At 43.9% G+C, this 23,688-nt stretch overlaps 1 protein-coding gene across 2 annotated transcripts in view; it reads right to left on the minus strand.

Annotated features, from left to right (window-relative positions):
• The window catches only part of LOC106570533 (insulin-like growth factor 2 mRNA-binding protein 3), a 40,347-nt gene extending 19,431 nt beyond the window's left edge, over positions 1-20,916 (minus strand). Inside the window, exons 1-8 of one of the 2 annotated variants that reach the window (XM_014142965.2) lie at positions 20,085-20,916; positions 19,097-19,157; positions 10,610-10,658; positions 5,639-5,690; positions 5,411-5,474; positions 1,045-1,326; positions 387-521; positions 89-211 (exon numbers count right to left, since the gene is read on the minus strand). In XM_014142965.2, the coding sequence (XP_013998440.1) occupies positions 89-211; positions 387-521; positions 1,045-1,326; positions 5,411-5,474; positions 5,639-5,690; positions 10,610-10,658; positions 19,097-19,157; positions 20,085-20,259 (941 nt within the window). In that variant the 5' untranslated portion in view covers positions 20,260-20,916. The remainder of the gene's footprint in view (positions 1-88; positions 212-386; positions 522-1,044; positions 1,327-5,410; positions 5,475-5,638; positions 5,691-10,609; positions 10,659-19,096; positions 19,158-20,084) is intronic. The other variant, XM_014142966.2, reaches the window with a different exon arrangement.
• Positions 20,917-23,688: the final 2,772 nt, after the last annotated feature.

A 23,688-nucleotide genomic window follows, 5' to 3' on the forward strand; every position in this document is an offset into this window, starting at 1 on the left:
TGTTAGCCAGTCAGAAATCTTGGTTTGAAAACTGTGGCTCGTGTATCTGAGTTTATGGGTGATTGTATGGGGATGTTGGTCTATTTACGGGGAGATGGTGATCTTGGTCTCTGTGTCCACTTCAATCTTTTTTAGGTTCCGTCCTTCCTTCCCGATCAGTCGGCCCACAAAGTTGTTGTGAGCCAGAATCTTCAGTGGAATCTCCTCAGTACTGTGGATAAAGGAGACACCGAGATAAGAGAGAAGACGGCTCAATGGGTCAAGTTATAGAATAATAATTAAGAATAGAAGTTGGGTATCCTAACATGACTGACTAGGGCAGTTGGTTTTGGAGGCCTGCTGGTTATGTGCGTGTGTGTATGTATGCATTCTCCAGCTGAACTCACAACTTGGTGTCAAGGGCCTCCTTCTGCATGATCTCCATGATGGTTCTGCAGGCGTTGGAGCAGCCCTCTGGGGTGGAGTGGACCGTGATGGGCTTCTCTGCAGCTCCCGCATTCTCCTTTCTGTGGATGTCGATCCTAGAGAGGGGCAAGAGAGAGACTGATTTAGAAGGGAAGAGTCGTTTTTGTCACCCTCTAAACCTGCTACCGGCTGGTCCCGTACTACTCCCAACCGGAGACAGTCGTTCAATACCCGTGTCCACCTTCCGTACTGGCTCAATCTCACACAATCACTAAAGATAGGTGAAACGGTCAACATCCATCGTTATCAACTTGTGAAACTCTCAAGGCATCTCATCAATAGGTAGTTGGAGCCAAAATTAACATTTTCTCAGTGAGTCATTTACTCTGTGGGAGTGAGCTTTATATTACCAAGCCTCATAAAATGTATTGATATTTATGGTTATAAATGAAGGCCATGTTCAGTAGCCAAACATAGCAGATAGAAATGTCATTAAGAGCTTAAGAGCCAATATGATTCCTAATTCTACATCTAAGAGAGGGGTGTTTGTTGTACATGCACAACGTTGTGTCCTGCTGAATGCACCCCATTAGAATGTTGTGTACATGAATGTGTACATGATCAGGGAAGCAGTCCTACTTTGAGTGTGTCTGTTTTGTGACATTGCGAATCGTGGCTCCTTCCTTGCCGATGATGGCTCCTACGAACTGTGTGGGGACGAGTATGCGCAAAGGGACGTCCGACTGCAGTTTGGGGCGCGCCCCCAGGCCTGGGGAACCCGATCGCAGAGGACCACGGGGGACAAAGCCCCTCTTACCCCCACCCAGGTTCGGGGTGGCAGCAGCCGCCGTCTCGTCGGGGATGTACGACACCTTCAGGGCAAAGTCCTCCATCAGGAAGCCATTCAGCTTTTCCATCGCCCTGGCAACCACAGAGAAAAAGCTGTCAGTCACTAGGCAGGTTTCCATTGATGTAGGTTTATTTGAAAAAAGCAATGTGGCAAAAAAAATAAAACGTGTAATGGAAACTTCAGATATAGGATACATTTTCTAAAAGAGAATTTTTACCCGTTCGATGGGGTTGATTTTTATTTTGTTGAACATTAATTATTGTGACAAATGATGGAAACTGTGCTTTTCAAATAAAATGATTGCCCAATAATTTTGAAGGTACGTCATGGCCCCAGTTGCATTTTCAAACAAATAATTTCTCTGTACGGAATCCATATCCTATATGTTAACATAGGGTGACCGTGAGCTGTTAGCTAAATAACCAGACGGGAAGTTAACAATGGCTTATTAGGCATAAATAAATGGTCTTTTTTTACCCCCCATATCATCATATCCAATTAGGATCTTGTCTCATCGCTGCAACTCCCCAACGGGCTCAGGAGAGAAGGTCCAGTCATGCATCCTTCGATACATGACCCGCCAAACCGCGCAGCTTAACACCCGCCCGCTTAACCCGGAAGCCAGCCATACCAATGTGTCAGAGGAAACACCATTCAACTGACGACCGAAGTCAGCCTGCAGGCGCCCGGCCAGCCACACAAATGTTATTTGTCACATGCGCCACATACACATGCACCGAATACAAACTTACCGTGAAATGCTTACTTACAAGCCCTTAACCAACAATGCAGTTCTAGAAATAGAGTTAAGAAAATATTTACTAAATAAAAAGTAATTTTTTTTAATTAAAAAAATCAAATCAAATAAAAATAACAAGGTTATGTACAGTGCATTCAGAAAGTATTCAGACCTTGACTTTATCCACATTTTGTTACATTACAGCCTTATTCTAAAATGGATTAAGTTGTTTCTCAATCTACACACAATACTCCATAATGACAAAGTGAAAACGACTTTAGAAATGTTGGCAAATTTTGTTAAAAAAAATAAATAACAGAAACACCTTTACATAAGTATTCAGACCCTTTGCTATGAGACTCGAAATTGAGCTCAGGTGCATCCTGTTTCCATTGATCATCCTTGAGATGTTTCTACAACCTGATTAGAGTCCATCTGTGGTAAATTCAATTGATTCGACATGATTTGGAAAGGCACACCTGTCTATATAAGGTCCCACAGTTGACAGTGCATGTCAGAGTGAAAACCAAGCCATGATGTTAAAGTAATTGTCCGTGGATCTCCGAGACAAGATTGTGTCAAGGCACAAATCTGGGGAAGGGTACCAAAAAAAATGTCTGCAGCATTGAAGGTTCCCAAGAACACAGTGGCCTCCATTCTTTTTTATTTTACCTTCATTTAACTAGGCAAGCCAGTTAAGAACAAAATCTTAATTACAATGACGGCCTACCCCGGCCAAGCCCTAACCTGGACAACGCTGGGCCAATTGTGCGCAGCCATATGGAACTCCCAATCATGGCCGATTGTGATACAGCCTGGAATCGAACCAGGTCTGTAGTGAAGCCTCTAGCACTGAGATGCGGTGCCTTAGACCGCTGCGCCACTCGGGAGCCTTAAATGGAAGAAGTTTGAAACCACCAAGACTTCTTAGAGCTGGCCGGCAGGCTAAAATAAGCAATCGGGGGAGAAGGGCCTTGATCAGGGAGGTGACCAAGAACCTGATGGTCACTCTGACAGAGCTCCAGAGTTCCTCTGTGGAGATGGAAGAACCTTCAAGAAGAAAAAACCATCTCTGCAACACTCCACCAATCAGACATTTATGGTAGAGTGGCCAGATGGAAGCCAGTCAAAGCAGGTTGTCATGTGCCTGTTACTTAGGAGTTTGCCAAAAGGCACCTAAAGACTGACCATGAGAAACAAGATTCTCTGGTCTGATGAAACCAAGATTTAACTCTCAGCCCTGAATGCCAAGCATCACATCTGGAGGAAACCTGGCACCATCCCTACGCTGAAGCATGGTGGCAGCATCATGCTGTAGGGATGTTTTTCAGCATCAGGGACTGGGAGACTAGTTAGGATCGAGGGAAAGTGCAGAGAGATCCTTGATGAAAACCTTCTCCAGAGCACTCAGTACCTCAGACTTGGGCGAAGGTTCACCTTCCAACAGGACAATGACCCTAAGCACACAGCCAAGACAACACAGGAGTGGCTTCGGGACAAGTCTCTGAATGTCCTTGAGTAGCCCAGCCAGAGCTCGGACTTGAACGTGAAAGAACAGCTCTGTAGATACCTGAAAATACAGCGATTCTGTACAGAGATTCTCCCCATCCAACCTGACAGAGCTGGAGAGGATCTGTAGAGAAGAATGGGAGAAACTCCCCCAAACACAGGTATGCCAAGCTTGTAGCATCATACCCAAGAAGACTCGAGGCTGTAATCCCTGCCAAACAAATTACTGAGTAAAGGGTATGAATACTGACGTAAATGTAATATTTCAGTTTATTTTTTATATATTTGCTAACATTCCTAAAAACCTGTTTCTGCTTAGTCATTATGGGGTATTATGTGTAGATTGATGAGGGGGAAAAAACAATTGAATCCATTTTCCACAAAATGTGGAAAAAGTCAAGGGGTGTCTGAATATTTTGAATGCACTGTACAGGGGGTACCGGTACTGAGTCAGTGGTTAGTCGAGGTAATTTGTACATGTAGGTAGGGGTAAAGTGACTACGCATAGATAAACAGCAAGTAGCAGCAGTGTAAAAACAAAGGGGGGGGTTTCAATGTAAGTAGTCCGGTGGCCACTTGAATAATTGTTCAGCAGTCTTATGGCTTGTGTGTAGAAGCTGTTAAGGAGCGTTTTGGACCTAGACTTGGCGCTCAGGTAACGCATGCCATGCGGTAGCAGAGAGAACAGTCTATGACTAGGGTGACTGGAGTCTGACAATTTTTTGGGCCTTCCTCTGACACCACCTAGTATATAGGTCCTGGATGGCAGGAAGCTTAACCCCAGTAATGTACTGAGCTGTACGCACTACCCTCTGCAGTGCCTTTACGGTCAGATGCCGAGTAGTTGCCGTACCAGGCGGTGATGCCGCCGGTCAGGATGCTCTCGACGGTGCAGCTGTAGAACTTTTTGAGGATCTGGGGACCCATGCCAAATCTTTTCAGTGCCCTCTTCACAACTGTCTTGGTGTGCTTGGACCATGTTAGTTTGTTGGTGATGTGGACACCAAGGAACATCAAACTCTCGACCCGCTCCACTACAACCCTGTTGATGAGAATGGTGGCATACTCGCCCCCCCCTCCCCTCTTTCCTGTAGTCCACGAGCATCTCCTTTGTCTTGCTCAAGTTGAGGGAGAGGCGTCTGACCTCCCTATAAGCTGTCTCATCGTTGATCAGGCCTACCACCGTTGTGTCATCAGCAAACTTGATGTGTTAGAGTCGTGCTTGGCCATGCAGTCGTGGGTGAACAGGGAGTACAGGAAGGGACTAAGCACGTTCCCCTGAGGGGCCCCTGTGCTGAGGAACGGAGTGTTAGATGTGTTGTTGCCTACCCTTACCACCTGGAGGAGGCTGTCAGGAAGTCCAGGAGACAGTTTCCAAGTTAAAAGAAACATAGCTAGTGTCACAGCACTGATAATATAAAGCTGTCTGTCACAGGAACTTGCTTGACCCCTCTGGATAGGCTACTGATGCAAGGTCAGTTGTGATCCAAAGTCAAATGACAATTTTATTTTCTCTCTCACTACTGAAACAAGATCTGGATGATAAAAGCATTAGAAGAATCATGTGTATTAGTGCAGGGGTGGAACAAAACCCTGTTGCTCTTCAAGGCCAGGACTGACTGTTCAAATGATCCCATTCATTTTCATACACCGTCCACGCCCACTTTATCAGGAATGGTCAGGGCTCCACACACCAGAGGGCAGCAGTGAGCTTGCTTCTCTCAGCCAGCATGTTACTCCTATAGCAGCAACTTAGAATGGACTGCTTTGGAGGGTGACGAGGAATGCGCTGCACTAACAAATCAAAGGGGATCAATTCAAATGCAGTGTGGGGAAAGGTGCAAACCACCTAAACAAGTCTCTGCATTCTACAAGAGCAGTCTTAAACTAAGGAAAGGTGTGCTTACTGTCTGGCCTGGTCCTTGGCACCATATCGGACGTTGACCACTGCCGTGTCGGTGTCTGTATTTACTGTGGAGGGAGGGAGAGCACAGACTCAACACCCACAGGGAATACAAGTTTATACACTAAACATGCACTTCAACTGAACAGTCACAGACTTGAACAAAGACCTACTAGAAACAGCAGATACAGAAGAAACAGAAAGGGTATGGTGTGTGTGTGTGTGTGTGTACCTTGCTCGCAGTTCTCCACTGTACCATACTGAGCCAACATGCCATCCAGAACCTGAGTCAGAACCACAGGGGAGAGAATGTGATTAGAACCAGACCAGAGAGGAGTTCCAGTGAGACACCAATGTATTTTTCACACTGTCATGGAGACTCAAACTGGCTTTCTAGTAAGTACAGTTTAGTAAGTAAGCCTTGTGTGAGAGAACAGCCCATGTCCATCTCCTGTTTCTGTAGCGGGAGGCTGCTTGATGCATCAGTGGACAGGGCAGGACCCTGGGCAGGACCCTGGACAGGACATTAGTTCAGTGCAAAACAGGAAACAGCAGAGCAATTTTACTTCAATTCCGTAAGATTATACAGGTTAACGCCAACGTTCGTCAACACCCAGCAGGTGATCAGGAACACATGCCCTGGGGATAGGTTTCCCCTAGGTACAGATCTAGGATCAGATTTACCTCCCAATTCTAAATGTAACTATTAGTGGGGGAAATGCAAAACTGACCGAAGGGTCAAGGGGCAACGCACTACAGCCACATCCCAATGTCAAGCCCATGGGCCAATCACGATAAAACATTTACAGTTAAGCCACAACACATTCATCAATATTTGTATTTATTATGGATCCCCACTACGCTTCCTGGGGTCCAGCAAAATTAAAGGCAGTTTATACACTTTTAAAAACAATACATTCAGACTGTGTGCCCTCAGGACCCTACTCCACACACACACACACACACACACACAGTCCAAAATCCATGTGCACATGGGTAACACCAGAGCCCTATACTACAAATCTGGTCTGAGGAATTAGCCAGGTAATGGAGTTCAACTCGGGATAACCGGTACCACCAATGTGGCTCACCTTTTAGCCAGGTACATTTCTATGGCAACGAATCCTCCAGAACTAACCTGCTCCATGGTAGGCTAACTCAGGGTTAAACTCCAGTTATCCTGAATGAAGTGTTTGAGCTGTGAGTTGAAGACCAATCAAATTCCTTCATTCTCCAGACCAAATGAGGAAGACTGATTAAATATTTTATTCATCAAGATGTTCATGAGTTAAAAATAGTCATGTTCAAATACATAGACATTTCAAACTAAAACGTGCAGTAAAACTTTTGTAAAAAAGGGACTTGTGCATTGATAACAGCTCAAAAACAAAATATTAGATTTGTTCTGACAAGCACACCAAAGAAAGATAAGGAAAACTGCCCTTCTAATAATCCATTTCACATGTCCTGCTAAATCTGCTGGTAAACTTCTTTCATTTAAATTTCGGCAAAAATGAAGTTGTGGCACAGACATGGGTTGATGTTTCAACATCATCTCATTGACAGTTCGGCGTTGGACTAGCCATGTGCGACGTGAACACGCAGTTACAAGCCCAGATGGACCAGGCTCCAGTAAGCAACAGATGCACAACCTATATCTACCATCGTAACATGGATGAAGCTTGAGCTGGAATGTGATGCTGAAGCTAGCTAATTTCAAATAAGCCCGAGTACATCTAGCTAGATTTGTACACTTTTATTTAACTAGGCAAGTCAGTTAAGAGCAAACTCTTATTTACAATGACGGCCTCCTGCGGGAAGGGGGCTGGGATTAAAAATACAAATATATGAGCGCGCGCACACACACACACACACCCCCCCCCAGGGAGACCTAAGACAACATAGCAGCAGCAGAACATGGTAGCAGCAGCAGAACATGGTACAAACATTGGGCACAGACAACAGCAAAAAGGCAAGGTTGTCATCAGCCCTGTGATCCAACTGGCCCTTCAACACCACCCATCAACCAGGCTGTACGAGTCAAGCAAGAGAGAGATCTTTCTAAATTCATGATCTTTAATTTCCCCACATTATCAAGCTGAACTGATCTTTATCCACTTGTGAGTCCATAGAGAAAGAGACCAAAAATCTGTCAGAGCCATACCAATCTGGAAAACTTCAACTAGCTAGATCTAATGCTCCTCTTCAAGTGTAGTCATGGATGAGAAGGTGGGAGAGAGAGCGAGGGACAGGAGTCCAAACACAGCCTACAGGGAGAGGACCTCCAATCATGCCCAGGCTTACTGAAAGCCACACCCCTGAGCACTCACAACCCCCCTTTCTGAACAATCAGATTCGCTCCCGGCCCCCTTTCTCCCAACCCACCAATCCCCTTCCTTCCCGCCCCTGAACCATCTCAAAGCCGTCCCATTGGCTGTTCCAGTACTGATCCTACGTTCCCTGTGGTGAAGAGCACCTGCATGTTCACTGGCTGCCACATCTGCCCGTCTCCAGGGCTCAGCCAATGAGAATCCAGGCCATTCAGGAAAGGGTGGAGTGCATTCCTGCAGGAAGCGGTGGTTGGGTTGGGGGAGGGGTGGGACAGGAGTAATGCTACACATTCTGTGAGTGTCTGTCCATAGCACATGGAGGCAACACAGAGCAGGCCCACCCACCCACCACGAGCTAGCCTAGCGAACAAGCCAGCTCTTTGCCTGCATGGCTGTGTGCTGAGGCACCATGTTGTTATCTCCCTGATAAGATACAAGGTCTCCTTTATGTCAAAGACTGTTCTGTGGTCAGTCCCTCCCCCATTCCAACCCTATCCCCATTCTGGTCAAATAACCATCAGCTAGATAACATGCTATAGACTACCGCCCATTTACACAGCACAAGACAACCAGCACAAAATGCTTTTTGTCAATTTAGAACAGTTAAGTCAAAGGTGGAGAGGCTCAAATCAGTCATACTTTGGCCTATGCACTACGAGTTTAGAATGGAAGAGAACGTTGTCCATTAACTGTATTCTATTTGGTAAAAATTAGACAAACCACCCTTTTGTAAAGTAGATGTTTCCTGTGAAACAGACCCAGTCCATTATCTTATTTAGACAGCGAGCAGAAAGGATCGAGGATTATCTTAGACAAGTGGAACTAAATGAGCAACCTGTGGGAAATACCGAAGATGACTTAGGGTTGAGCGGTAAATGTTCATACCATTTCTGTATTATAATGGGATAAACAGTATTACCAGAAGTGCACACCAGGGGCGCAATAAAAAAACTAAATAAACATTTTTTGTGCACAAACAATTTAGACACCAGGGATGTTGATCCAGGAGGGGTTTGAATGTCTCTGCTGTAAACAAGAAGCTTGAGCTTGACATCAGGTACTTAGCTAGCAAGTTAGCAAACCAAATGCACAGCTGGAGCCTAGCGCTGGATATCATTTGACGTTACATTTCTTATAGTTCTGCTAAACTTATAGTTCTAAGCAGTGGCATAGCACAACCCTGCTGCAGGGGTATTAAATCATACCGACAGTATTTGGAAATACCCTGGTATAAGGTACATCTCCCAAGCCTACTAAGAATGCGTCTGATTCTCGAGACAAACGACCACTAGTATAAATCCCTTTCTGAAGGCAGTACTGCAGGGCAATATCCAATTGATAATGAATGGGAGTAGGTTGTGTGTGGAAATAACAACAGATCTGACCATGTCTGCATGAGCAAGGTTTGATCTCTCGCACAGGCCGGGGATGCGCGTCACACAGGCCGGGGATGCGCGTCACACAGGCCGGGGATGCGCGTCACACAGGCCGGGGATGCGCGTCACACAGGCCGGGGATGCGCGTCACACAGGCCGGGGATGCGCGTCACACAGGCCGGGGATGCGCGTCACACAGGCCGGGGATGCGCGTCACACAGGCCGGGGATGCGCGTCACACAGGCCGGGGATGCGCGTCACACAGGCCGGGGATGCGCGTCACACAGGCCGGGGATGCGCGTCACACAGGCCGGGGATGCGCGTCACACAGGCCGGGGATGCGCGTCACACAGGCCGGGGATGCGCGTCACACAGGCCGGGGATGCGCGTCACACAGGCCGGGGATGCGCGTCACACAGGCCGGGGATGCGCGTCACACAGGCCGGGGATGCGCGTCACACAGGCCGGGGATGCGCGTCACACAGGCCAATGCGCGTCACACAGGCCAATGCGCGTCACACAGGCCAATGCGTGTCACACAGGCCAATGCGTGTCACACAGGCCAATGCGTGTCACACAGGCCATGCATGTCACACTCTTGTTGCACAACACACACCTTACTCTACACCTGCAGTGCATTAGTAGGTCACCCGCCTAAAAGGTAATCCTCTGGCGTTACACAGACGACCATACAGACGACCACAGCTCCAATGATCACACACACACGGCATGAGCACAACAACCAACAAGTCTGCAGCAATGAAATAGATGAGGTAATGTAGGCACATTTGAAATATGATACTGTCATTACCACCAACAATAGCTTGAAAAAGACTGTTCTATGCTTGTTTTATGCTGCTACTCACTTACCTCCTTATCAGGTTTTTCTGGACGAAATAGTCTGACAAATCAACTGCTAAATTAGTACCTGTACTAAAAAGGTAAATTAAGTACCAAAACACAAACTATTCCCTTCATAGTGACCCTATGGGACCTGGTCTAAAGTAGCACACTACATAAGGAATAGGGTGCCATTTGGGGCGTGAGCCTAAGTATAGGGTCTTCCCTGTGGCTCAGTTGGTAGAGCATGGTGTTTGCAACGCCAGGGTTGTGGGTTCGATTCCCACGGGGGGCCAGTACAAAAACAAAATGTATGAAATGAAATATATGCATCCACTACTGTAAGTCGCTCTGGATAAGAGCGTCTGCTAAATGACTAAAATGTAAATGTATAAAAGTACCATAATGGGACAGCCAGAAGAAAAATGGCGACATGCAAGACCAGCCTCTGTTCTAAAGAACTAATGAGTGAATCCAAAACCAAAATGGAACGCAAAGATGGCAAAGAACCTCGTCAGTGGACTCGTTTACACCCAATAAAAAGCCTTACATTCACATCCTGTTTCAAAGTATTTTTTTAACGTTAGTTCCCATTGAACAGGACCGAGTATAGATCGTTAGATCCAAAGCTTTACCAATGGACCAATTAACACTTACCTCCCACTGCAGATGAGGCGGGATGTTCCTGATCTGCAGCTTACAGCTCCTAAAAGGAAACAGAGGGGTAGAGAAGGGAAGAGAGAGTGGGAGAGTCAGTGAGCATTAAGGGTTGGTTGGGCTAACGGACAAATTGACCCGTTCAAAAAAATAAAAGTAATAAAACAGCAAGCTAGTAGATGCCTCCTTCCATCATTCTGTGCTCTGTAAGAGGGGAGAGGTGCACAAGCTGTGGACATGACTAATGTTTTAATACCACTCCCAAGCCCAGCGGGTGTGCACCAGAGGAGGGAGGAATGGATGGAGAGCGGGAGGGAGGGAAGGAGAGAGAGGCTGTTACATTGTTGGACTGGTAGCTTGATCGTGTGGAGAAACTGTTCAAACCAGCTGATAATGAGAAGCATCGGGTGGGAGAGAGGGAGGGAAGAGAGGCGTGGGAGGGAGGAGAGGTAAGGAGGGAGGAAGAGACAGGAAGAAAGGAGAAAGGAGGGGAGGGGCATGGAGGAGAGAGGAGCAGAAAGGAGAAAGGCAGAGGAGGAGAGTGAGCGCAGAAAAGGGAGGGATGCCAAGCCCAGGGAAGAGGGTACCTCCACTAGCTGTCAAAGCAGAGAGAACAGATGGGGATTCAGAACGAAGGAGCGCTCACATCACAGTCAACAGGAGCACAGTGGCGCAGAACAGACTATCCTACCAATTACTGTACAACTCTGGCTTAGTATTCAGAATGTCCTGCATTTCAAACTCCAAATCACATTTTGAAAACGTTTGGTTTCAATGAAAACATTGTGAAAACCAAGGACACAAATACTTTAGAGGTCATACAAATGCTTGATTGGAGTAGTGAATTGTAACGAGTCTGGATATAAACTCGTCAAGACAGGACCCGTGTGGCTCAGGTGGTACAGCATGGCGCTTGTAAGGCCAGGGTTGTGGGTTTCGACTCTCATGGGGGACCAGTATTGGAAAGGAGTATGAAAAATGTCGCTCTGGATAAGAGCATCAGATAAATGACTAAAATGTACTATGTAATTTGGTGTACTTGTGACACGTTTCATAAAAAGGCGATGGTTTGGACCAGGGAGATATAAACGTGGGAAAAGTGTCCAGGCTGCTCTAAAGTCCACCACCTGTTCCCACACACTAAAGGAACACAATGTACATGCAGCTGGGAGTTCCAGCACAGACTGACCCCTACTCAGTTCTACACAGACCGTACACCCACCCACAAAACACGATATCCAACACTCCTAACAAAAACCTAACCCCTACAATCTTACTGTAAACTTCTCCCACTGACATCTAGACAAGCCAAACGACACCAAAACAACAAACACCTTCCACAAGGACCAACAACAAAAATCCATATCATTGGCGAAAAGCACAGTTTTGACCAGGAAATGAAGACTTGGGTGTGGTTACCATGAAATGTCAAAAGATCTTTTGACACCTGACAGAAAACACGTTGGAAACTTTGTATTTTGTGGGTCAGGACTAAAGCTTTGCAGAGCAGCAATGAGCAGGCCTCAATTCTTCATCTGTATTATTTGTTCCTCAAGTTTAGGATGTGCATATCGCACTCCTGCTCTTCACGGACTTAAAAGTTTAAAAAAGTAGAGAAGTCTAATAGACTATACAATCGAAATATGATTGAGTTCAAATTGAAAACATGCTTTCCTACTCAACTGGTTTTAAGCTGTGCATGTCAATGAGTGAGTCAAATGTTAGTGTTTTGATGAACAGGCTGGTTGGTAGCCTTAAAGATGTTTCTGAGCCCGCCACCCACACGGCCCAGCTCACACTTCATTATATACACACACACACGACCCAGAGAGAAAACAAGCTTTATGTTGGAGCATACTAAAAATGTGATGCACAGAAATCCACATGTGCAGTCTAGAAGGTTTGTGGGCTTCCATGCATGCAGGACTAGGCCACAGTGAAAACTTAGTAGGGGAAAGTTCAATGACATTTACCCTTGGTATTCATTTATTTCCATCACCCCCACGTACAAACACAAAGATTTACAGATTCTTTAACATGCACTCTCAATCTGGAGGAACTTTCAGCATTGTCACACCGACAGGGCCTCAAATGAATTTTATTCATTTATTTGGACCATAAAGATAGGTTCTAAATGGCGAATTGTAGAAAAAAATACCATTAGGCGTCCGAGAGGAATTCCAGCCCTTTCCGGTCTACTGTGCCATTCCTGGCTGATCCGGCCCCCTTTTTCCGTGTGTGCGTTGCTCTGCATTGCAGTGGGAATGCTGTGCAAAATGTGCAAATGCACCAAGCACTTCAAGCCAGTTTAACCTATAGCTCCACACACACGGACGAAGTCAGCCAGGGTATTGGGGTGGGGGGGGGTGCATTCCCCTGTCCCAGCCTTTGATTTGGGAAAAGGGGAGGTTTGGGGACACACACACACACACACACACACAAGGGCCCTCTGCCCTGTAGGGGTGGGGTCCCGTTTCCATGGACACAAAGTCCACTGACAGAAACATGGAGGGGTGTGGGGACTGAGGGCTGAGTTGTCATGTGATGTAGTGTGTGTGTGTGTAAAACCCATAGGAGGAATCCCATGTCGAGCAACAGACTTCCCCACATCCATCCCCGTTTCTCACTACCATGATCATCCATGTCACTACCCCTCCCCCCACCATCCATCTTATCATACAAACAATACTCAACAGAAACACTGGCACCCACACTATAAAACCCATCCATGTCAGGAAACACACAAACTCACACCCAGGTCTGTGCTCAACGCCCATCCATCCACACTCATTGACTATTCAGCATGCAGGCGTTCTGAATGACTCAACTCAAAACTGCTCACTTTCCGCTGCACTCTTACATGGGTCCTTCCCGTTCACAACAACTGTCCATTCTGCAGTAAAAAAAAATCTAAAATGTATAGCAAAAAAATAGCTAAATTCATTTGAGCAAGAATTTGAATATTTCTAAATTAAATCTGATGATTTACACATAAATAGCTAAACATTTTACTTTCCCTGCAGCATGGTATGCAATGGTTCTGTAGCATAAAAATCCACACTATCAGTGTCTCTTGCGCCATGATAAGCATGAGGGAGTTTAGGGACCTTTAGTCCCACTAGCTAGATGGGACAAGAGGCCATAGAGAATTTCGGGCACCCCCGTGCTTCCATCCAAAATCCCTTCTTTGCAGGTTGGGCCCCACAGTGACCTCCTGACCCCAAATTCTTTAATATGAGCTGGGAGCTACTACTCCTCACAAAGCCGCAGTTACTGGGTTAGAATGACCATGGAAGTGGGCTTTGCTTTTACGACTTGGGATTTTTTTGTCTGTTAGTTAAAGGAATAGAGCAATGGGTGTATTTCTTTGTTTAAATGACGATGGTTAGGATTTAATGACCTACGCCATTTGATGAGAATATTGATAATATTTTATCTACATCTGCGACTTTAGAACGTGTGAGAAAGTTACTGTGCCAATAAAACTTCAGATTTGTTGCCTGGTATAAAAAAAATATATTAAAAAAAGGTCTTAGACTAATACTAAACTAGGTTCAAGTTGAACCATCTTCACAAGGCAGACTGGTACAAGTTGTGGAATTTTACATTACTGACATTCAATAACACTGATTCATCAACACTTACACAGCAGCTTCCTACTCGCCCCTTGACCTGACTGAATGCCCCGACACACACGGGCCACCTCTCAAATCACGCCATTCTTTTTTTCAAACAGTTGGGAGTTATATTTTATTTCAGTGTTTTACTCAAAGTAATGAATATAGCTTTAATCAGGTCACAGTGTAACATGTTATAGGGTTTGTGTGTGTCCTACAAACTGACTAGTACAGCTAATAGGGCATGAGAGTAAACATGAAATAAAACAAATTAGTGAGCAACTATAAGTAGCCAAAATACACCTACACCCTAAATTTGTGTGGCTGTCCGCTGGCCCCTAAACAACCTTAACTTATTGCATTATTACATTTTCAACTCTTGTAACCCCTCATGATCAAGCTACAGAGATTATATTATGTAGGCCAAAGATGAACAGCGACTATGGAAAATGTCACCTTGGAGTTGGACTAAGGCAAATGGCACACTTGCACCAAAACCTAGCCCCCCCACCCCAACAACCTGCACGCACCCCTCAATGTGCCTATCCCACCCAGGCCCCCAGTGTTTGGTCTGGAGCTCTGCTGGTCGGCTAATGCGTAGCAACCTAGCGGTGCCAAAAGCCCTGGGACCTCATTTATAAACCATGTGTATGTACAAAATATGACCCTAAACATGGGGGCGCTAGTTCACACGCAAAAGTTGCCATTTATTTTAAAAAAAACTGAAGTTGAAGTGAGATTGTGGGAAGCTTCCTACAAACTTTAGACCATGTGTACACAGTTTCTAGTGGTGGAACTATTGCATTGCAAGCAGCCAAGTATTTTGTTACATGGCGGATAAGATGGACTCGTTCATAACAAAAAACAGGTTAATAACAATATGCAATTGTTTGTCGTTAGTGAGAAGTGAGATCAATTTAGTTTATCTTGGCATTCTAAAATATTTAGAAATAGGCATCTATTTTGCTCGGCTATATTAATTATATTATGTCCATGATAATTGCGGGCTCCAGAGTGGCACTGCGGTATAAGACATTGTATCTCAGTGCTCGAGGCGTTACTACGATTCCAGGCTGTTAACACAAGCGGCCGTGATTTTCAGTCCCATAGGGAGGCGCACAATTGGTCCAGGTTAGGGTTTGGCCGGGGTAGGCAGTCATTGTAAATAAGAATTTGTTCTTAACTGACTTGCCTAGTTAAATAAACTAATTCAATTGCAGAAAAAAATTCCTCACCTTTTCTGTGATGTTTTCATACTCACCAGGTAGCTTATAGGCCTACAACAAGTTCCAATACCATTCTTCTGATCTTTCGTTTAATAGGACACTTGATAACTTATTTATTTACTACTATTTCAAGTGCGTTGCTCGATGCCGTCTGGTCAGGAGCGTAGTTTAGCGGTAGAACGAACGATTACACTGCCCTACCACGCAAAAAGGCAGTAACTGCTCATTTGGTGAGAAATGTGTTATTTATTGTAGCAAAAATGACTACATGCTTAATCGTGTGGACAAGTATCCTGCCTCTTGTGTTTTGGAGAAAATTGGGGTCATGTTAGCATTAACTGCATAAAGTTACTGTAAAACCAAGGTAAATTAAACCCATATTTCTCAGTTCCAAGCTATGAACAGTTACTGCCTTTTTGCTTGGTAGGGCAGTACAGGCTACTTCCATACATCTCAATACTGTCATTTCAAAGTGTGTGTGTAGATCATATTTTATTTGTAAACATAATATATTTTCATAACCTTTGCAAAATAAATTCCTCACCTTTCTGGCCTTGATAGGTTCATAGTCCCGAGGTATCCTACAACAAATTAATTGGGCCCCATTAGACAGGCTATTTTTTCAAATTTTTGCTCTATAAGATATGGAGCGTGGTTTATAACAGTATAATTTAACAGGTGAACAGAGAACTCATCTTCTGCATTGAAGTGTGTATGGCTACCACTAAGTAGACGTCGTGTCAGAAGTCGTGGGCAGTGAAGCGTAACACCTGTTTACAAAACACCTGTTTACAGGTCCACAGCAATTTGCAATTGTGTTTGTCTTTCAATACCGTTGTCTGTCAGGTAGCCGAGGAGTGCAGAAAATGTCATGCCTATCAAACCACCAAAGACCTTTGATCAAGTTCGCCATTTCTTTCAGAAAACTGCCTCGGCCTAATTCCAATACTTGCAAAGTTTGCAGAAATAGGGGTTATTGTTGTCACCATAAAAAAGGTGAATAATGGGCATTTTTCAGGTGGAGTAGTAATGTTTGTTCGCAGAATTTCAGGACATTCTGATTTATAAATGAGAAACATTCGTATGTATGGCGTGCGACAAGTTCATAAATCTCTAGATATTTTTGTACGAGCGCAGTCTTTTCAGAAAGGGCGGACGTAAATAGTGTGAAATTTACACAACAGTTATGAGGCCCCTGGTCTGCCCTAGAAAGCATATGGAAATTACGATCCCCAGAATCGCTAAACAATTTATAGAGAGACGTTTTGGGATCTAAAATTTGTTGATGAGGATCAAGTTAGATTCCCACGGTGAATCCTTTAAAAGTTCGCCATAAATCAAGATATTTAATGAAATAGTGATCCATTCTGACTACTACATTTGTAGTCATACATGACCACGTGCTGACAGACCAACCACGGGACGGCAGGCTACAATGAAGCTCATGCCCTCATCAACTCTGGACCTCAAAGCTAGTTCCACTAACCCCCCATTGTTCCCCTCTAATCAGGCACCGATTTAGATCTGGGACACCAGGTGGGTGCAATTAATTATCAGGTAGAATAGAAAAGCAGCAGGCTCTGGACCTCGTAGGGCAAGACTTGAATACCTCTGCCTTAGACATTAAGGTTGACTCTCTCGGGCAGGATGAAAATGACTGCATTGACCACAATCCTTTGCTAGTAAAGGCCACTTTCACCATGATCCTTAAATATTTTTTTGGTGCCATTCAGCAATATGGCGGGCTTCAAATTCAAATACTTCCGGCTTCACGTGCCATTGGGAGTTTTCCACAGGAATAAGTGGATGACGTCAGCGCTATCACCATCTACTGGTTTTAATGTCTACGGTCCCACCCTGGAACACTGGAGGACACCAGGAGCCTCTGCCTCCTTGCTCGCACTTCCCCTTCCCACAAGTTCAAAGGTTAAGTTGTGGTGATTGGCCGAGCCTCCAGCTGACACTCAGCGGGCTGGAATGCAGAGGGGCCCCAGTGCACACTTCAGTGTGTGTGTGTGTGTGTGTGTGTGTGTGTGTGTGTGTGATGGGCAGGATACTGTTCCCAGTCGCTCCTATAACCTTTCCTGTGGCAAAAGGGGGACTTCATCTTTCTCTTTTTTTGTAGGTGGAGGTCAAAAAGCACCAGGCTTACACTTCACTATATATTTTTATTTTATTTAACTAGGCAAGTCAGTTAAAAGGCCTACCCACTATAAAGGCCTACCACTACAGATCGCCAGTGTGTGTAAACCTACACATGTTTAAGTCTAATAATTTAGCAAAAAATATCTAGCACTTTGGGAGGGGAAAGGTCAACAAATTGACCAGAGTGATTAGGCTTTTTTTTAATTTATTTTTTAAAAATAGGTTCATGATTCCATCCCAATAATGAACGAGCTAAAAGCAGTAAACGTATTTAGGGGAAGCCCTTGCGGAAGTTCATTTTGGCCCTAACCTCGACAATTCAATGCATGGACAATTCAAAACATGCAAATAAATATATCCACTATAATAATTGTATATTTTAAATATGTTAACACCATTTTGTGCAGAACGTCAATAAAACAGATTATTCGATTTAGTAGGCCTAAATGGTGGTATCGGCAATTATACAAATCCTAATTCTGTTAAACTTGACTTCAATATACAGTTTTAAAAGTTGTGATCAGATGCTTGTTTCTAATTCCTTACAAACATAGCAGCAGCCTTTATCTACTGCTTTTAGCCCAAATTATTTAAATCATTAAAATGCACATCTAAACACATTAAAGTGCATTTCGGCTCTAAATCCTCTTCCTCCAAATCCTCAAATGATTCCAATAATTACTCATTTCAATGACAGCAATTAAAATCCAAGAAAGATTTAATAAAGGACAAAATGTTTCATGTGGCGGATATCCTAAACGCCACGCCAAATTGTTGAATTTTTTTGTCCCTCGTCCACGTAAATGAGGATCAATATCGCCCAAGACTAAAGGCTATAACTCAGCATAGTTTAATCCTGTTGACTGTAGCCTACACCGAGCTACATGGTCTTTAGCAGACCGGGGGTTTTCCGAGTCCATCTCGTGCACCATCGCGATGAGAGCAGAAGCGTGGGGCAGCAAGGGAGAATCACGGCCAGATCCTTCTCAAATGGACGACTTCAGAGGGCCTACGCCTCAACACACACATTCATACATGTACACACACCTAAGCAGGCCCAGAATGCTATTGCTGCTTAAAATAGCCCTACAGTTTCCAAGTGTTAAACACTTGGAGATTTGCACTATATAGGCTAACTACTTCCACAGATGGGAATGGTGTCTAAAATAAGGTACATTATTCCAAAAAAAAGTAGCAGCATATTTTAGGTCGCCATAGGCGTGACGGTATGAGATCCTTCATGCCCTTATAATTCGACCTCTACACACACCCTATGAATTTCTGCTTGCCCCAAATGAACAAATGTCCCTTCCTGCTGACGCCCCAAACACACCGACTACAAGACACAATCAGACGACTTCAATCAAATAACGTTACAAAAATAACATGTTTCCAGAAGTGTCGATGGAGATATGTACAATGTGGCTGAGGACAGCAGCAGCCCCTTATAGCGTAAATGGATCAGTTGGACAATACATGAGTTTATAATCAGAATTTACCTTTGACGTTTAGGGACTGAGTGTTCCACCTCTAGGAGTTTTCCATGTAGTTCAACTTTACCTATAGTGAGGAGAATAAATGCAATTTTAGTTCACAATTAGTTTTGTTCTCTTCAGCTGTTCTCATAGGCAGCCAAAAGTAGGCCTCAACTATAGTTTATGACCAAAAAGGCCTGGCACGATATTACGTTAATTTCAATCGGAGGCACAATTGTGTGACCATTCAAATTACACAAATTACTTTATTTTCACCCAACGTAACGTGAATGTCTATTCTAAAAGGTTAAATATGGTATCGGTGACAAGCATGACACCTGAGCTCAATACGAGGATAATTTCGTAAAATCGTAATTTTTTTTCTTCTAGATTGTGGCTTGCTGAATGTCACTGTTTGTCCCACATTGCGTACATTTGTTGTCGTTTCTAAATTGTAAATAAAAAGTAGTTTGCATTAGTCTTGCATTTCGTTGGCCTACATTTGACCAATACACAATTAAGCCACCTGGTGTGTCTGCATAGGGCACATGTACTGTGTACTATAATTTAACAAGTTAGGCCATACTTCCATTGCGACTTTGTTGGTCCACTTAGAGAGTGTAAGCTCAAAGGCGGCAACAAAAGTAACATTACAGAGTTACATTTAATCGAAGTGATCCATGTTAGACACAAGCCTACAATGTGCGGCCACTGCCTGTGTGCCCCATTGCTCTGACTGGCGTTACACAGGACAGGCGTTCCTTCCTTCACTCAAACAAGTTACTTCAACGTTTTTGTACTAGATAAAATTCACACTTTGAATTTATCAAAGGCATGGACTATCCTTCTACGGTGTCAGGAGCCAAGTGTGAGGCAAGGCGACAAGCTTGGATACACCCCCACCCTATTGGGCTCCATGCATCCATCTACAGCGGTTAAAGTAAACCCGTAGCCATTTCCGCAATTAAAACACCGTTTACGCACCGCTCGAACGCCTTTTTTATTGTCTCACCTGAAAGAATGTCGATGGCCATCATTGCATTCTTTTCATCGGGGCAATCCACGAACGCATAACCAGTTTTGACGAGAAACGGACCACTGTGCGGAATCTTCCACTGCTCAAAGATAGTTTCCAAGTCCTCGGCACTCGCCTCTTCACTCACGTTTCCAATGTACAGCTTATTCATGTTCTGCGCTGAAATTGACAATCTTTACGCAGAAGGAAATCGTGATTTGCTCTCTCGGGTTTGGAGTCGCCAAAATCGCCTTACTACTCAACGGAGTGGCGGTGGCGTGCTTCCCCCAGTCGTTGAAGCCACAGAAATATTTGACGGGCAACCTCGTCGCGTTTGCGCTTACTCGCCCTTCTCTATCGCGAAAAAAAATCTTAATTATTTATTCCGTTTCTCCAAAACGATAGCTGACTGAGTGAAAAAGGAGGAGACACGACTTTTTTTTGTCTTCCTCCAAACCCCTTGGCAAAAAGACAGAGAAATTCACACACGTTAAGGCTCGTGCCCGCCTCTGAATAAAACCAATATGAAGAAGGGGAAGGAAAAAAACGAGGATATTCCGGCTTTTTTGAATGAGCCACGTGTTCAAACTACAAATCAACCCCGCACGTGAGGAATCCCAGTCGCTCAATTAAGTGTTGGATTGGGAAAATGTCACGGGAATCTGGGGTGGGGACCGTGGAGTCGAGAGAAAATGAGGGGAAGAGTGGATTGGTGTTGAGGGGAAAAACCTGGCGAGCTATGTGAGTTAAGAGATTCCGTGAGAACCCAGTGTATCTTTTACTAGAATCACATTTGTGTGCCTTTCTCTGCAAAGCCTCGCTTCCCATTGGCCGCTGGTCGAAGTAGTAAAACAGCAGTGCGCGCACGGATATAGCAAGGGGCAACAGTGTTGCGGAGGTTTGCGCGCACGCGAGACTGCGGTGGGTGTAGGGTAGGGATACTATAGAGAACATTATGGTGGGAGAGGAAGAAGGGGGAGGTGCCATTCATAAATTATGTCGCTCGATGTTATAATTTATGCATGTGAGTCACATTTGAATTGGATTGAATCAATGAAAGTTTAGAATGCGTCCTCCCCTAGGCCCATGGCCCGGTCAACATGGGAATGACACGCTTACTACCAACCACATGACGGCATCCATCTTCTCTAACAAGATTCAGGTGGTTCCCTGCTTTTGTCTACAATACAGATGTATCCATGTCCACACGAAATGGCAGAGAGGGGAATAGGATGTCTTGGGGCGAGATTACTTGTTTGTTTTCGAAAACACTCATCTGGAGAAGAAACCTATAGTAGAAGCTACTGCATATGGCGAACGGCTTACTATTTCCGGCATGGGTATATATATGCTATGTACAGAGAGGGAAGGTCTCGTCATCCAGAGAAATGCCCCTAGCGAATTGGCGACAACAAGCAAGCACGTTTCTTTCAAATGCAGTCTGGCTGGGCTTAGTACATTAATTGAGACAATTAATTACACTTGTTAATATGTATCCAGTGTAAAATAATTGTAGTTATGGGTAGATGAAATTCACAAACGTGGACCTTCATTGACAAGTACCAAATTACTAGGCTACATTTACCATACGTAAGATCTCAGTCCGTCAAATATCCATGCTGATATTCAGGCTAAAATAAAAAAGATGTTCAGCTAAAGACATTTTGAGGGAATAATAGAATAAAAGTGTAATCCATTAAATTAGAATTGGTCTAATTATTCTACGTTCTAAAGTGGATTTATATCGGCTCAATAGGCCCACATTCGAAACACATGCAAGGCCACTGTTGAATACCGTTTTAGTGATTTTACGCACACATACCTGAGTAGAGTTGGATAGTTCATAGTTTAGCCAGTACCTATACAACTTGTTTAGTACTACACAATATGCATGGGAGTGCATGGAGTTTATTCAGCTGATTATTCAACTTTTAGAAAATGTGTGTGAGCAACACCTAATGCCGTATTGATAAAATGCCTTCTTCAAATGTATACTGCAGGAAAAGTTAGTATTTTTTTTAAGAACAATTGATGATTTCAGTTTTATGGACATGTTCATGTTAGGCATAAGGAAATAAATTGTGACTTGTCAAAGCCTCAAACGGTAGGCCCTCTGCTATGGCACACTGGCAGCACTTTAGTTGACGTACTCTGAGCTGGACAAACAGAGTGCTCTTCTATTGGTTGGAAAGACTGACCAATCACAGAGCTCATTCTCACTCCCCTACCACTCTGGCTGGCTCGAGCTCAGCGTGTTCAGTCATTGGCTCTTTTGCACCGCTATTCTATATGAATTAGCGCGCGAAAGAAAATGTAGTTTTTCTCCTTATGAATAAAGGTGATAATCAATTATTAATCTAACGAAATAATTAAGATGCAACTAGATACATGTTAGGCTACGCCACAAAAGCAGTCCCATTATTTGAGTTGGTAAAGTGAGTTAAATTTGGAGATGGAAATTATCTTATATAAAATGGAAATAGAATTACAAGGAAGTCCTAAATGAAATGGTTTCAAACACACCACTATTAGGCCTACACGTTCTTCTGCTTCGCAAATTCACCTGTAACTGATTAAATGGTGAACATTAGGATATGTGTAATCTTTTCCTAAGCATGTAAAAGCCTATTAAACTTTAAACAATCAATGAACAACCGCGTTATGAATTCGTTACAGTTCAATAGCCTATATTGATTCAATGTATTAAATGAGCCCAACTCTAGTTACATGCGTTGTGAAATAACGAAATGTTTATATGAGACAGCCTATTACACATTTACAGAAAACTATGTGTTCATATAGATAAAAGATTGGACTATCAGTGTGACTTAGAGTCTACACTTTGTTTACGTCCAACAAAAGTCGCAGTCCTTCAGGCTTGAACAAGGCGCTCAGGGACTGCGAAAGGGTGAATATATCCGTGAGGAATGTACATAATTAGCCCCGCCCCCATTCTTTGGGGGAAACTTCGGTATGGCTGTATTCCATAGGGATAAACAGGCTTCCATAAAGAAAGTTTCATACCCGAGACTACGTCTTGTGTGGAATGTTTAAAGATTGTTATGAATGGAAAGCACACGGGAAACATCGGTGAGATTTTAAGATCAAATAGGATTATATTTCTTTCCATAAGGAAGTTTAAACAATATATATATAGTAAGTGATATATCGTGTTGTGGCGAACAATGTCTCATTCGTTCCGGTTGTTCAGTGAAACAAGGGATACCGTTTTGGAAACAAGGGATACCGTTTTGGGTGAAACTACAATCTAACCCTTAACAACTACAATCGAATCCATATCTATTTATTTATACTTCAGTCGACTATCTCTAATCATCTCTTTGTTAGTCTCGATGCATTCCAATGGCTGACTGCTTGAGCTAGAACGTATGGAACATTCTTGTCGTGAACGCCATGTTGTAGTGAATTTCGAAAAAACGTGTTTGAGAACTTTTCTCTAAGGATTTTTATAATTGATGTGATATTGGATAAATTGCTTTTTGAAACTGACATTCATATATGGCACTTAAATTGCATTAAATGTACCTTAAATGTTTTTAAAGAATTGTATTGGTCTTTTCCCCTGTGAGGTCCCCCTATA

This window comes from Salmo salar, chromosome ssa14, assembly GCF_905237065.1.
Source record: "Salmo salar chromosome ssa14, Ssal_v3.1, whole genome shotgun sequence".
Lineage (NCBI taxonomy): Eukaryota > Metazoa > Chordata > Actinopteri > Salmoniformes > Salmonidae > Salmo > Salmo salar.